General features: G+C 40.2%; 1 protein-coding gene across 12 annotated transcripts in view; it reads right to left on the minus strand.

The window, feature by feature from the left end:
* The window catches only part of CADPS2 (calcium dependent secretion activator 2), a 449851-nt gene that overhangs the window by 180095 nt on the left and 253368 nt on the right, over positions 1-16388 (minus strand). For all 12 annotated transcript variants that reach the window (XM_072764916.1, XM_072764924.1, XM_072764914.1 and 9 more), the window contains exon 8: positions 13972-14111. In XM_072764916.1, the coding sequence (XP_072621017.1) occupies positions 13972-14111 (140 nt within the window). The remainder of the gene's footprint in view (positions 1-13971; positions 14112-16388) is intronic.

Genomic DNA, 16388 nt, shown 5'->3' on the forward strand with positions numbered 1-16388 from the left:
ATATCAGTGCTGAAAATGAGATTTCTAAAACTACTCTAAATCGAATGTATTAATATAATGAGAATATATGCACAAAATTGTTTACATAGCTGAGAGGATCAGAAAATACAGGACTTTCATTTTTAACTTTTAAATGCCTAAATGCCTTAAATGCCTAAAGATTTTTATGTCCTTTTTGATGTTTCCCTTGTAACTTTTTTTTTATAATGCCTATTACTACTATAATATGAAAACATCTCAAATATACCCAGATTACATAATTCTATACCATAAAATTGAAATGTGGACCTAACACTTTCATTCTTTCGGATATACTCAGTAGGTCTAATGATCAAACTTTTGAGTGAACGATATACACCTGTAAGTGCAAATTTTGGAAACTACAAACAGATCCTATCAAAAGTCCACAACCGGGTTTCGTTTAAGGTCAAGGCAAAGACTAAACTCATGAGAAACTTGTTTTCCTTTGAATAAAAAGGTTTATTTGTGTCCAAAGCTGAAAGTAGCATGGTAAAGCACAAGAGCTTACCCACATTCTCTGCAGTATCTGCAACCTGAAACATGACCTCGCTGTTCCCTTGTAGCTATCTTATTCATTTTACACTGTTTTACCCATCGCAGGTCCAATCCTTACTTATTTTTCAAATTAAGGTCTGAAGGACATACAACATTGGTTTCAGGTGCACAACATAATTCAGTACTTGTATATGTTGCACAATGATCACAGGAAGTCTGGTCAACATCCATTACCTCACAGGCATTTTTTTTTCTTGTGATTAGTATTTTTAAGATCTACTCCCTTAGCAACTTTAAAATATGCAACATAGGGATCCCTGGGTGGCGCAGCGGTTTGGCGCCTGCCTTTGGCCCAGGGCGCGGTCCTGGAGACCCGGGATCGAATCCCACATCGGGCTCTCGGTGCATGGAGCCTGCTTCTCCCTCTGCCTGTGTCTCTGCCTCTCTCTCTCTCTCTGTGACTATCATAAAAAAAATAAAAATAAAAAAAAAAATAAAATATGCAACATAATGTTATTAACTACAGCCATCATGCTGTACATCATATTCCCATGATGTACACAGCATGTGCATCATGCTGTACATATTCATGATGTACGTCCATCATGCTGTACGTCATATGGGAATATGACATATATATGTTCTATAACTATAATTTTGTACATTTTGACTTCCTTCACCCAATTTTTCTGCCTTGGTCATCAGAGTCTACACATCAGCCTAGAGATCTGGATGAGTCACAGAATTCTCCTGTGGCTTCTCACATTTTGTGGCATGTGGTTCTTAAATATGTGCCATACTTGTTTCACTTAATAAATATTCACAAAAACACAATTTTCACAATCACTACCTACTGGGCACAGTATTTTTCAGTGAACAGATATTGTTCTCAAATAATCATATTCCTGTTCTGTCACTGACCAGAGTGACCAATGAAAATTAAACTCCACTGACCTGAGCAACACTTCTGTGTATATTAAATATCCAGAGAGTAAAACAGTTAAAAAAAAAAAAAAAACAAACTGTTTTTAAAGACTTTCTGAATTCTGACTAAAATACATTCTGTGAACCACTCATTTATGATCTCTCTTCAACTGGGATGTCAAAGTCAGGTCCGCTTGTGACTGAGGGTTTTACATAAGGAAGGTCCTAGGCAGACAGAAGTGAGGAAAGCCCACTCTTCTGGAACAAGACAGCCGTGGAAAGATGACCCGTTCCCTCAAAACCAGGGATTGAGGACAAAGGTTCTTGGCAGTCAGTGCGCCGTCTGCCCACGAGGAAGATTCTTACAGAGAAAACAAATGACAAGTCTTGGCAATCTGTACTAGCGCGAGAACACGTGTAACCCAGGACGAGACCTGCACTTCATTGAGTGAGGGTGGAAGAGAGCTGGGTTAGTAAAAGCATGTTGGGAATATGAACAGATGGATTTTCCTGAAGTTAGGGGTTTGCCTTGAGTACTAAAAGGAGAAAAGGTTGGAAAAGACTAAATGGGGCCAGATTGTTGAAGAATTTGAATGCTAGGCTAAAGGATGTAAATCGAACCCCATTAGCAACAGGAAGCACTAGAAATTTTTTGTAGAAATATAAGTAGTACTCCTAAATTCCTGAACAACTGAAAAATAGGTAAATACAGGCAGATCAGTACAAAAGTTAAAGGTTTTTTTTGGGGGGGGGGGGCAGTCAGGGAGGACCTGACCTCCCTGGGTTGGGTCAAGGAAGGGAAAGGGATTGATTTATGGGAAATACTACAGAAAAATATGGATTAGTTACTATGAGTGAAGACAAAGTGGTTAAAGACAAACCTAAAGACCTAACTGGCAAAAAGAAGGTTACCAATCTCACAAAGATAGAAATAGTGGATATTCCAACGTTCTAACTGAAAATTGGTCAATGGTTATATCCCTGTATATACTGTCAAGTTTTTAGAATTTTTCAGAAGTCCTGATATATGAAATAAGCAAAGGCACTAAAATATATATTCGTATTTTTTATAAAGGCAACACACTGATTTTTTAAATCATGAAAATAAGCATTTTCTTCTGATATGGATATTAATGTACCCTCCCTAAGAACATGAAGGATCCCAGGATGAGTGATTAGACATTTTAATACTTTTGAACTCTGCGCCCTGTTTATGTCACATTAATGTTAAAGTTGTGATGATTCTTTCTATAACCACACCATACATGTGCCCACGGAGCTGAGACAGATCCATCTGGTATCTTCCCCATCATTGACTTAATGACTCTGAGGCATTTCAAACACCATCTTGACATGGAACAGCGGTTGGGATGTTACGTCCTGTTACCAATGCCGTTCTGCTCAACTCCAGCTATGATCATAAAGAGGATTGGGAAGTATTCCTTAGGACTGGATGTCCTATGTGGAAAGACCTAGATACACCAGTAGGGAAGTTGGGACTACGTTTAAGATGTTTCTTCTCATCATGTCTGTATTTTCTGGTGCTGTTCTACCCCCATCACTACTTTCCACGAACACGTGTATTCTTCCCTTGGGATGTGTCATTACCACCCCACTGCCTGTCCCAAACCTACTTTGCTCTTTGTCAGGGTTTCTCAAATGAGGCCAGCTTTGCCGCCATATATGTTGACCAAGTCCTTTTGGCTACTGTCCTTCACTACTGCCCAGCTTCATCCTGTTTTCTAGTTCACGTAACCTTCATGGCTCCTAATTTCCTCCTGCTTCGTACCCACCCTACGCTCTGACCCCTCTGTAATCTTCACGCAAGCTGGCAGCAGGCAGAGGTCTTTTGCTCCCACAGCCCTCCACTCCCTTCCCTCCGATGTATCCATGACGCTTCCTGTCTCTGAAGAGCAAGGCACTGGTTCCTTTTCCTCTTTGTTGTTCTTTGTCAGTTGGTGGGGAGAATATTTTCATGAAGTTTGTTTTTTTTGGGGGGGGGGGCAATATAAATAGGGTAAAAGTGTTCATAAAACACAACTGACAGAATCAGTTCTGAAATAAATATGACTTTCAAATTAGGACTTACTGTAGGAGAAAAAAAGCAAAAGACTTATTGATTCCACGAAGACAGTATAAACAAAACTCAAATCTAGGTGTTTTTTTTTTTTTTTGCCATTAATAAGTATTGGTTATATATCATTCTTGTATGTGGACACTGTCCTACGGTTCCAGCACATATCACAGAAATAGTCTACATATCAAATGTCGACAGGTAATAGATATTAAAAATGTACTTTCTCCATCATAACTAGGCAAAAAGCTATTAAATGAAGCCTTGCTGTAGAGAATAAGGACTTTTAATTTCACATATTTTGGACAAGAATACATTTTTTTCCTAAGCCTTTAGATTTCTAGTCCTATAGAAGTTTTTGGACTAATAAAACCTACTGTAATTCCTCTGGAGAAATATTTTGAAACATATTCCAACAAACTTAACAGTAGGGTACCAATCAGATAATGCCATAACTTGAAGTTTATATCCAATCAATCCAATACTTCTCTTGAATATAAAAGAGCTGTGAACATAAATTCTGCATTTGCTCTTTTTTTGGAAAAGAAAACATTTGTTCTAGTATTTATTCAGCTTCTACTAATCAGTAGGCAGTTTCTAAAGAAAAAGCACACACGAGAAAACCAAAACTAGGTTTAAAAATAGCAGTAAGACAATGAAAATTTCCCTCTGGAAATTAGATCTGGTTTGGGGGGGGGGGTGGCCAACAGCAAGTCACCCAAATGAAGTTAACATTCTAGGGTAAAACAAACAATAGCCAGTAAATATAGTATCACATAATGGTAAGAGCTTAAAGAATGAAGCCAGTTAGGAGGGGCAGAAATGCACTGTTGTGCTTTGGGCGGTGAGGATGGCCTGCGCACAGCAGCACACCTGACCATAGAGGGACGAGCACGGGGCAGGGGACAGGGAGGACTGCCCCTCCCATGTCCGCCACCCTAGAGGGCCTGCACCAGGAACCAGCTGAGAACATTCAGGCAGCATCTTCAGAAGCCCCATCTCAACGATGCCAATCTCTCCCAGTGATTATTTTCATAAAACATCAGCATATCTAATTAATTACTCAACTACATAATGTCTTGGATGCTACGGTAACTACAACACACAAGGTTTTGCATCTCTAAGTACCGACTAAACTTTTCTTAAATGAAGCACATGTAAAACCAATATAGAATGCACATTAAAACTTACTGGGTATGTAAAAATTATTGAGATCAACAACTTATTAAAAAGTGGACCCGTTTTTATATGGAAACTAGAAAAACCAGGCAGACTGCTTAGAGCTATAGAGGATCAATACTTGTCTAATGATTTAAGCAACAAATGTAAAATTAGCCACTGCCCTAAACAGACAAGGCACCACTAGTTATTTAAAATAACATGCTTTGAAAGCATTTGCTATTTTATATTTTTAAAGATTTTTATTTATTTATTCATGCGCACACATGAGAGAGAGAGAAAGAGAGAGGCAGAGACGCAGGCAGAGGGAGAAGCAGGCTCCATGTGGGGAGCCCGACATGGGGCTCGAGCCCGGGGTCTCCAGGATCAGGCCCTGGGCCGAAGGCTGCCCTAAACCGCTGAGCCCCCCAGGGCTTTTGCTATTTAAAAAAAAAATAAATGCTTTAAAAAAGCATTTGCTATTTTAAAAAGAAGTTAGAACTTTTCCCTTTATTTTAGCCCCAGTGCAGTCATATCTTATTCTTCTTGCTTGCTATGAAATAGTCTCCAGGTGTTCTTTTTTAGAACTTGAACTTATCTGAGCGCTCTAATACCTTCCGTTTTTCTCCCCTTGGACATAGAGAAGGCAAAATAAAGTCAGCAGCGAAAAACACACACATGAACTACCACCACCACCACCTACATCCGTAAGAGCTGTCAAATAAAAACACATTAAAGCCTAACAATTAAATCAGAGGGTCCTAGCAGGGGACATATTTTTGTAACTCTGATGGAATTGGAATTTGGGCACCAACCCCATGTGTCTTTGAGCATTTTCTTCCAAGTAAAATCTAACAATGTGTTTAAAACTAAAAGGATTTATTATAGCTCATGGGACTATAATTATTTAAAATAATGTTTATTCTAATAACAATGGCTACTAATCTGATTGATCACCCAGTGTGTAACAGGCACTGAGTTACATGATTTTCGTCTCTTGCTTGGGACAATCCAACTTCACAGTTGAGAAAAGTGATGCTATGATAAGTCACGTAAAAACTACGGAGCTCAAGGCTGGACCCAGGTCTAACTCCAAAGCCTGTGACCTTAACCACTCAGTACCCTGCCTCCTGTCCTGAAAGAGAATGATGTGGCTTGAAAATCGTTTATCTGTTTCTATCCTGCCCCAGGAATTGTAACTATTTCTATCCTGCTTTCTTTAGGATGTCTACATTTAGGTTTAAAATAAAATTGAAAGAAATCTCAGAGCTGGAAGAAAACAGTTTTTAGTGAGCTCAATCATGCTTTTTTGAAGATGAAGAAACTAAGGAGGCGTGTGACTGCAGATGCAGGGCGACCACAGGCACAGTGGCTAGAGCCTAGGTCAGCAGTCTTCAGGGGGGCTGGAGAAGGAGCAAAACAGAAAGGTGTTGGAGGTGGGGGTGAGTGGGAAACAGTGCCTTATTTTTTTTTAATGAATTGTTCATGAGGTCTCTAAATACAGCTAATTAAATCACAGCACAATGGGCTTGCTTAAATTCCTGAAAAGACTTTTTTAGAATCACATGGAGGGCTGTGGCTCAGAAAGTTTCATTTTCTCTTTTTAGGACCACCTTTAACCTTTAGAACATCCTTTGGGACAAGGCAGGAAGAAAGGGAGGGGAGGAACGTAGAGCCCAGCAAATTTCCCAGAAGCTCAACTTTACTATCAACTTATTTCACAGCCCTAGGAGGCTTGGATAAAGGAGTTCTACTGTGCGTTCATCAAAACTACCTGAGACCCGAGGTCCGGAACCTTCTATAGCAACATTCCAACAAAATGAGCACTTAAAGATAACATTTACCAGACTGGTAATAAGATTTAATCCAGAAGTTTCTCTGCCATCCGTCTCCTGACAGGCACCTCTGGGTAGTACTCTTCCGTGCATAAAGGTTGCAGGATGGGTGGGAGATACTCCAGTAGTGAGCGGACTGGTCTATTATATCCCACAGACACTTCAAGGACTGCAGGACCGACCTCCTGCAGCCTCGTCAACATCAAGTGCCGGGCCACCTTCAATCCTTGATTGGAACAAGTCGTACCTGACACACATGTCTCTAATACATTATATATAGAGAGAAAGGAATGGATTTTTGAGGGGGGAAAATATGGGGGAGAGGGACGGAAAATACACATGGAGGCTCTTCCAGATTTAAATAGCAGAATGGCCAGCTGGCCCCGGTGGAAGTTTGGTTTGTCACTCAACTACCAACATGGCTCCACACGTGCAGGCCCAGCCGGGGCTGCACTCCTCAGTATGGTCTCACAGCCCCAAGGCCTGAGCAGCACGTCCTACCCAGTCCTACTTTCTCCAGGGTCTTATAACCGCTGAGACATATCATCACCGCGGGTTAGCCACCTTCTCCTGGAAGCATCTTATGCACATTGAGGTAGTACTTCTGCAAATACAAAAAATCCATGGCAAACACCAGACTCAACGGTGAAAAGCTGGGAAGCTTTCCCTCTAAGACCATGAATAAAACAAGGATGGCTGCTCTCACCACTTTGACTCAGCGCAATACCGACGTCCCAGCCACAACAGTCAGGTAAGAAATGAAAGGCATCCAAATCGGTACGGAAGAAGTAAAACGGTGACTATCTGCAGACGATGTGATACGACATAGAGAAAACCCAAAGACTATCAGAACCGGTAGGTGAATTCAGCAAAGTCGCAAGACACAAAATAGACAGACCTGAGCCGAAATCAGGAGTCAGGCACACAACTGGCTGAGCCACCCAGGCACCCCGCGCACCTGCTCCTGACTGCCATGAGTTTTCACAAGGAGTTTTCAGATGAATTTCACATAAAGGCAGCCTGATGTCTCAGTCTTCATATTTCCTTTTTTTCTCCTCTTGAGAAGATGCAGACACATCCCCAACGTCTCACCTTCCCAGGCGTCCTCCCTTTGACCCCCCTGTTCACCCTAGGCCCTGCACGTCCTCCCTACGCTGCTGCGCATGCCATGGAACGCGGGGAGCATTCCTGGCGGGGCCAAGGAGGACACGATTTGATAAGTCCTGCATTTCCGGGGGCTCAAGGGGCCAAATTCCTGATCGTCAGACGTCCCATTTAGCAACGGATGAAACCAGGCCAGGCCAGGCGAGGTGACTTACCCACGTCAGCAGCAGAGCGAGACCACACACACCAGCGTCCTGGCTCTGAAACCACTGCTAGTCCTACACGACTGCGACTGCACTGTCCTCCACTTGTACCGCCACCCAGCGACGTCTGTCAGGGGAATCAACTACAAACAAGTATCTTTAAGTAAAGCCCAAGTTTTTCCTGACCTCCCACAAGGCTCGTTTAACAAGCCCAAGTGTTTTGCTGTATAAACTCAGGGTTAATATTTTAAAATTTCTGGATACATGCAAAGCAATAAGAAGTACTACTTTGCCAGTACATAGCACAGAATTTTATGGGAAGGCATCAACTGAGATGGAACTGTCCAGTTATGATTCTGTATGTTAACTGTTCATAAAATTATATAGTACTCCTAAATAGTTTTCACTATGATTTTGTTAGAGTGCCCCAAATTAATTAGGATAACCTATGACTACAGTCTGTGGTTTCTGGAAGAGAATTTTAAAAGACCTCATATTCTGCTTTTAATTATCTTGCCTGCTGTGCTTTTAAGATGCTCGGACAGGACACAGAAGGAGAATGAAAAGCAAAAGAACATAGTCATTTGATGCAGGAAAAAGAAGAAAATAAGGTTAAAATGTTTCACCCCGGAGAAAAATCCTGGGAGTAAGAGGGTGTTGAACAGAAAGCCACATTTAATCTTACAGTTCAAGGCAAACAAATTTATCACAGAAGAAATCAGAGAAGTTTTGCAAAGGGAATAGAAGTTAAAACATCTAGTTTAGCGATCATTAAAGCCATGCTTAAAAATGTTTCTACCATTATTACATAATTAGTCACTAGTAAATTGAGATGAGAAATAAAGTTCTTAATGATTTAAATTAGCAACTGAAAGGGACATGAAAATAAGGCATTTGGAAAAACAAAGTTGGCTTTATGGCCTATGCTCTTCAATTATTCTACAGCAGTTACACTGGTGTTTACCAGGTACCAGAGGCCGACTTCTCTTCTGTAAGCTGTATTTGGAAAAAGAACCATTAATTAAGAATCTAACCCAATACTTTGTCAGAAGTTTTGGCAAAGCAGTAAGAAGCGGGATTTCTATGAAATTAGATTGAATATGAAATTAGCCTGAATAAGGTGAATTCATACCAGGGAGTCAAAAAGACCTATCGGTTCAAATGTCAAAACACAGCTCTTTTAGATAAGGACAGGTAGGAAAATCATCCTAAAAGGTCAACTTAAATGGAGAATCAATTTTTTTTTTTTCTCCAGGGTAAAAAACAGACCTGTCCCTTCTGTGAGGCCTGGGCCCTCTAAGGAAAGGCCACCTTGACCAAAGGAAGATTTCCCTCCCTTTGATAACGGGACTATCCCCTAAACTAACAGAAGATCATAAACCTGTAAGTCACAAACAAGACCATTTTATCAGAGTGCAGTCATTTCACGTTATGAGCAAATGCCCTGTGTGACAGCCTGACACCCAGCCCCTGGGTGCACGGCGGTCGGCTCCACGGAAAGCACGGGACAGCAACGCGGCCAGCTGGGAGTCTACACCGCTCTTCCTGCCTGAACTACTGCCCCTCCCGGCAGCAAGAAACAGGCCTAGCGCTTTGTAAACATTTATGATATAAATTAAGCTGAGGATTTTATAAATGACAATTACAAATTATTTCAGTATATCTGATCAATAAATGCTTAAGTAGCCAAGCATGACTCTGCAGAAAAGAAACGGGAGATTTATGGGACAGTGATTTGGCTAACACTTTATCTTACCAGTTCTTAACTGTGACAAAACCCTTATACAGTCATATATTCATGAAGTTTTTGTTCGTTTTTTTCCTAGAAAATAATCACTTGCAGGCAGACCTTGGAGAGATCCTGGTCATCTGTTTCTACATATTTGTGACAATTTAATTTTCTTCTTTCTCCTTTCCCCTTGTAGAATTGTTAGAAGAGTCATTTGTTTTATTTAGTTCTACTTTGCCTTTCTTTTGAGTGAAAAAAATAACATTTGAATTAGGAAAATGTTATTTGATAAAAACAGGAAGAGTATTCTGAGAAATAAGTTAATACTGTTACTCAGCCACTAGGCTATGCTAAAGGACAGTCCATTTGTTCAAGAATACTTCTGTCTTCCAGCTACCCAAAAAAAGCAGGAAAATAAATTTAAAAACTGGATATGAATTATTTAACCATTCAAAATCTAGCTGGTAATTCCTTTAACAGATGTACAGAAGTTTATATAATTAGTTTATAGGACATATTCCAAAAGAATAAATGAGCCCTTTTTAAAAAAAAAACCAAATCTATGTACGTGGTAACATCCAGTTTAGTTTTAAAAGAATGAAATCATCTTTTTGTTTATTTTATCCAAACTATATGTATTTTCATTTACACGTAGTCAGTCCTTTTTTTTTTTTTTAAAGATTTTATTTATTTATTCATGAGAGACACACAGAAGCAGGCAGAGGGAGAAGCAGGCTCCCCATGGGGAGCCCCATGCAGGACTCAATCCCAGGACCCCAGGATCACACCCTGAGCCAAAGGCAGATGCTCAACCGCTGAGCCACCAGGGCATTCCGAGTCAATCCTATTCCAAAAAACGATAATTTGCAGTCGTGGACTGATTAGTTATCAGAAACATGAGCTTTAGCTCAGATATATTTTTCTGCTTTAAAAAAAGGTTATTTAAAAAAGGCAACAGTTGAGGGGTGCCTGGGTAATTCAGTGGGTCAAGCATCTGCCTTTGGCTCAAGTCATGATCCTGGGGTCCTGGGATCGAGCCCCCACATTGGGCTACTTGCTCAGCGGGGAGCCTGCTTCTCCCTCTCCCCTGCTTGTGCGCTCTCGGCTCTCGCTCTCTCTCAAACAGATAAAATCTTTAAAAAAATAAAAAAGCAACAGTCGAGAGCCAAACACACTCATTTTAGGTGTTTTTCACCTTACATACTCTATTCTCTAACTTGTGTTTAGAACCCTTTGCATTTCAACTTAGGAATGCAACTTACTGTCATTTTTTCCTTAAAGCTCTAAGGAGCACACTCCTATTTTCATCATCATTATTATATTAATACCTATCCTTGACCACATACCATTGGGGGTACTGGGATTCAAACAGGTCTAAGAAACTCACAATGCAACTGGGGGCAATAAAAATAAACACTGATTAAATGTATTTATTCAGGGCCCACACAGGTGCCATAAATGTGATGAATATTGATCTACTTACATATTATGATAGTTCACATAAGAGATGCCCCCAGTATTAGAACATCCAAAAGGTTTTTATAACTAAAGACCCAGAGGATTTCAAAGTCTAGTTCTCAAAAGTGCTTTGAAGATAAAAAGCCATAACCCTCCCAATTTATCATTTAATCCAATTGACAAGTTTATCTGTAAGAGAGGTTTGCCGTATTTTAAAGACAAATTAATCTTTTTTTGACTTGGCTTGTCTCTTTTTCAATTATTCATTACTCATCTGTTAATTATTCATTGTAGGATGAATTATTGACAGAACACAATCCAGCCCCCAAGCAAAGTGCGATTAATCTACTACTCACATCCTATTATCGTGTTGGCATCTGATAGAGTACTTGGAAGAAAAAGGTTAGTGAACTTTCTCTTCTTAAATGTAATTAAGTTCAGTAAAACCCATTTATGAAACACTGCCAAAAAAAGATGAATACAGTTATGATGTAGGTCAAATCGTGTTTGCCCATATACACAGGGGTGGTATTTAAAATACCTGTTTCTAAGCGCACTGAGGAACCCAAACAGGTGCTTGTGGTAAAGCACCTGTACTGCTCACAGGGAGAAAATGCCATTACAGCAATGTCGAGAACCTTTAACTGGTTGATCATCATTATGATTATGTCCAATACCGACATTAGTTTTTACTGAATTGCTATTATGAAATATGACATTCTTAATTATGCTGCATATCATAGCAACTAGCAGAAGAGCATCACAGATATTTTCAGTTCTAGAGTTCCTTCCTTTTACATATGATAAACTGCAGAGATACCTGTATGCCTAGAATTAGCTGTTGGTATTCAGGAATGGCAGACGACAAGTCACGTGGCTGGATTAAAGCATTCCTGATCTGAATCCAAGGTGAGTTCCTGGGCTTACTATATTAAGTTGAAAGACTATGATCTATTCTCTTTAGTGATCCCCTTCACCAGGAGTCTTGGACAGAAGTCAACTCCAGACCCATCCTGGGGTTCCTGACTTAGTCAAGGGCTCAGAGAGAGGCTAGAAGCCAGTTATCCTTCAGTACAAAGGAATGATTAAAAAAAAAAAAGAAGAACCACCAACCAAAAAAAACAAGTCTTACAGGGGGGTTGGATTATTCCTCCTGCCCTGGCGCATTCTAAAAGGAAGGAGCTGCCAAAGATGAGAATAGAGCTTTCTTTCTACGGAAATGAAAGGCTATAAAACTTGCCATGTGCCCAACCTCACATTTAATCTTGGTTTTGGGGACATTCTGAAGGCTCCAGGAGTGTTCACCATGGTGGCCATTTGTAAATTAAAGACTATGTTGGAAATTATGTAGGCTCCAATTCCTTATGGTACCATTCATCAAAAGAGGCTGATACAAAGAGTAGAGAAATAACTGCAGTGCCTGGAACACCTGTTCCTTTACATCTAACTCCGGGCTCTACTAGTCTTTAAGCACGTTAAGGTAGCATTCCAACCATCTAGTCAAAGCTCTCGAGGCTGAGCTCAACTTGTCCTCATTGGCTAAAAGTCCTTCCAGAACTCTTGCCCAGATATATACGATGTCATGTGATCGGGATGCCCTCTGTCCTCACTGCCCCCCTGAATTCATAGTTCAGATTTTATCTCAAAAGTCAGGTTTTCATGACTAACTGCAGCAAAAATCAGGTGTTCCTTCCACTGGTTCCCATTTCTCTCTTACAGCCTTTATCACTATTTTAGATACTCGTATACCAGCCTGAATCCCTGACTAGCCACTTCCTTTAGGTCTGAGATGGTATCTCACTGAAGTCTGTTCTGGGAGGAACGAGTTAGTGCTCAATACATGCCTACTAGATAAAACGGTGAGCAGATAGATGGATCAATGAGAAGAACTCTAAATATTAAATCCCAGGAACTCCGTCTGCATCATGAGCGGAGTCATGGTTAACCTTTAGTTTGCATTACTACTGCAAGATGCCATAGTGGGAGCTATCAAATTATGGTGTCCCTTCAAAGAGCCCATCTTGAGCTGTTTTTCCCATCAGCAAGACTGGTTCTGACACTGTGTACACTGCCCATCCAACCAAGGAAGTGATGTAGTCCTTGGTCCCATGTTGGTCATCTAAAGGATACTTATCCTATGGACTCATCAGTTAGCTCTGCCACAGTGTTGGTAATTTGAGTCCAAAGCCATCAGATGGCATCTGTCTGTTCAGGAACACATATTCTTAGACTCTTAGGTTGGCTGCTAATCTCAGAGGGAGCTACCTTAGCCACTGCTTCTTCCTATAGTGAAAAAAGGTCACGTTCTTTCTTAATAACTAACAACTCTGTGCTGGGATTTGGCTTTCTGAGTCCCACAGTGCTAACCTGAGAAGGACTCAGGCTTCTAAAAAACTCATTTTATTGTATTCAAGAGTTCAGACCTGTTACCTCACCAACCACAAGGGAAAAGGAGCCCTGGCGGAGATGAAGGTTGACCCCGGCCCACGGCAGTCCCCAGGAGACAGGCCCTGTGCTCTGGCTCACCCACCAGCGTCGGTTCCCCCACATTCCTCCCTGACAAAACTTTCACAGCCTCCTGGGTTATATCTGAATGACATTTCAGCTTTAACATATTTTATGTAAGTTTATTTCTGGAGACCTGAATGCTATGCTTGTTTCAAACATCGTTATAACATCCTAGAAGTCGTCTCCATCTATCATGACTCTTCATCAATAGAAGTGATGTGGAATACCACTGCAATCAATTACCAACCGTATGTTAGCATGGAAGCAGCTATTTTAACTAAATATCTGTGTATTTAGATATAAAGATGTCTAGGAGTTTAAAAAATCAAGTAATCCCATAAATGTCATTTTTGGGGGTGAACATTCCATGATATACTGGCTCTCTTAGTAAACTGACAAAAGTGATACAGTGAAATTGAATTCAGAAATTCAGGAGAAAAGTATCTTCAAGTACACACTCACCCACTATGTTTCATATGTGGTGGTTTATCCATTCGCACTGCTAATTTGATTTTTAAGTCAGAGTCCTGGCTATTTTTTGGAACTATCATTCGGTGCAAGTCAGCTGACTTGGAGCTATTAGAAGTTGGGTATAATATCACCTGTAAAAGACAAAAAAGGAAAACATTTAAGTGCACAATACGGTGTCTAAGGGTTGGAATGGAAATCTTTTCTATGTTTTCCTGTTAAAAAGAAGGTATCATGCCCAAATGTGTCTAAACCATTTGACTCCCACCACAACAGATGGGTTTTCAATACAGACTCATTTATCTTTTTGACAAATATGTGTTTTCGTATTATCACATAGCGAGTTTTCTTCCTGTGTCACTTCATAATGAGGTAATAGCACAAAGGCTACAGTTGAATTGACAGTTGAGAAATACTTGTTAAACACCTATTATTTCAAGACTATTCTAAGCTTCTCAGAACAAAAGTTCAGAAAGAACTATCTTTGAAATTACAGATAGCTTGTTTAAAAAAGTAAAACTAATTATTTTAGGCAGCAAAAATACAACTCATGTTTTAATATTTTCATTGTTAAAGGAAATAAACTCAATTAGAGACGGAAAAAAACGGATACCATAGCACACTTTTTGTTTTAGATCAATACCAAAAAAGGATTTTTCCCTGATGACATGTTTTTAAAACTATAAAGATGATATAATGACTGAAATGAAGCAATTATTTTTAAGAAAACGTCCAAATTACCAAGTGATTATTGCATAACTCTACAGCTTCACGAAGCCAACACAGAAGAACAGCTTACTCTTCAGATATTACATGCCTTATCCAACCAGACCTCATCTTATTGCATTTCACCTGATTGTTCTTCACAGATGCTGTGTCTTACAGATTGCAAGACTGTGGCAACCCTGCGTTGAGTAGGCCTATTGGTACCCTTCCGCCCAACAGCATCTGCTCACCTCTCGTCTGTCACATTTTGATAATTCTCATAATGTCTCCAACTTTTACATTATTATTATATTTGTTATGGGGATCTGTGATCAGTGAAGAACTGCAATGTTACTACTGTAACTGTTTTGGGGCATCATGAACCATGCTCACATTAGACAGCAAACTTAATCAATAAATGTGTGTTTTTCAACTGTTCTACCAATTGGTTATTATGCTGTATCTCTACAGTCTTCTTGGGCCTTCCTGGTCCCTGAGAAGCAGTAACACTGAAATTAAGATAATAACCCCAAAATAGCCTCTAAGTGTTCAAGTGACAGGAGGAGTCACACGTCTTTCACTTTAAATCAAAAACTAGCAATCACTAAACTTAGCGAGGAAGGCTTGTCAAAAGCCAAGATAGGGTGAAGGCTCAGTCTCTTGGGCCAAGTTGTCATTACAAAGGAAAAACTCTTGAAGGAAACTAAAAGTGGACTTCAGTACTTGCACAAGTGATAAAAAGCCACACAGCTTATTGCTAACATAGAGAAGGTTTTAGTGGTTGGGATAGAAGATCAAATCAGCCACAACATCCCCTTAAGCCTCACCCAGAGAGAAACCCTAACTCTCTTCAATTCTATGAAGGCAAAGAGAGGTGAGGAAGCTGCAGAAGGAAAGTCTGAAGCTAGAAGAGGTTGGTTCCTGAGGTTTAAGGAAAGACGCTGTCTCCATAACACAGAAGTGCAAGGTGACACAGTCTGTGCTGATGTAGGAGCCACAGCAAGTTACCCAAGATCTAGCTAATAAAAGTGGCTATGCTAAACAACCGATTTTCAACGTACATGCAACAGTCCTATACTGGAAGATGTCATCCTAGACTCCCATAGCCAGAGAGGAGAAGTCAGTTCCTGGCTACGTAGCACTGAAGGGACAGGATGACTCTTGTTATGAGTAATATAGCTGGTGACTTTAAATTAAAGCTAAAGCTCCTTTACTTACCATTCCAAAAATCCTAGGGTCCTTAAGAATGACACTAAATCTGTTTGAGCTCTGTAAATGGAATGACGTTGGTAATTGTAAACAGCACATCTGTTTACAACATGGTTTACTGGCTATTTTAAGTCCACTGGAGAGACCTACTGCTAAGAAAAAAAAAGATTCCTTTCAGAGTATTACTGCGAAGGACAGTGCACCTGGTCATCCAAGAACCCTGACGGAGATGGACAATGAGATTGTTATTTCCATGCTTGCTGACAAAACAGCCGTCCTGCAGCCCATGGATCAAAGAGTGATTTTCACGTTGAAATCTTATGTAGGAAACATATTTTGTAAGGCTAAAGCTGCCATAGATAATGAGTACTCTGGTGGAGCTAGGCAAGGTAAATGCAAACCTTCTGGAAAGGATTCACCATTTTAGATGCCATTAAGAAGAGGTCAAAATATCAATAGCATCAGGAGTTTGGAAGAAGCTCATTCCAATCCTTCTG

This window comes from Vulpes vulpes, chromosome 7 (assembly GCF_048418805.1).
Source record: "Vulpes vulpes isolate BD-2025 chromosome 7, VulVul3, whole genome shotgun sequence".
NCBI classification, from domain to species: Eukaryota; Metazoa; Chordata; class Mammalia; order Carnivora; family Canidae; genus Vulpes; species Vulpes vulpes.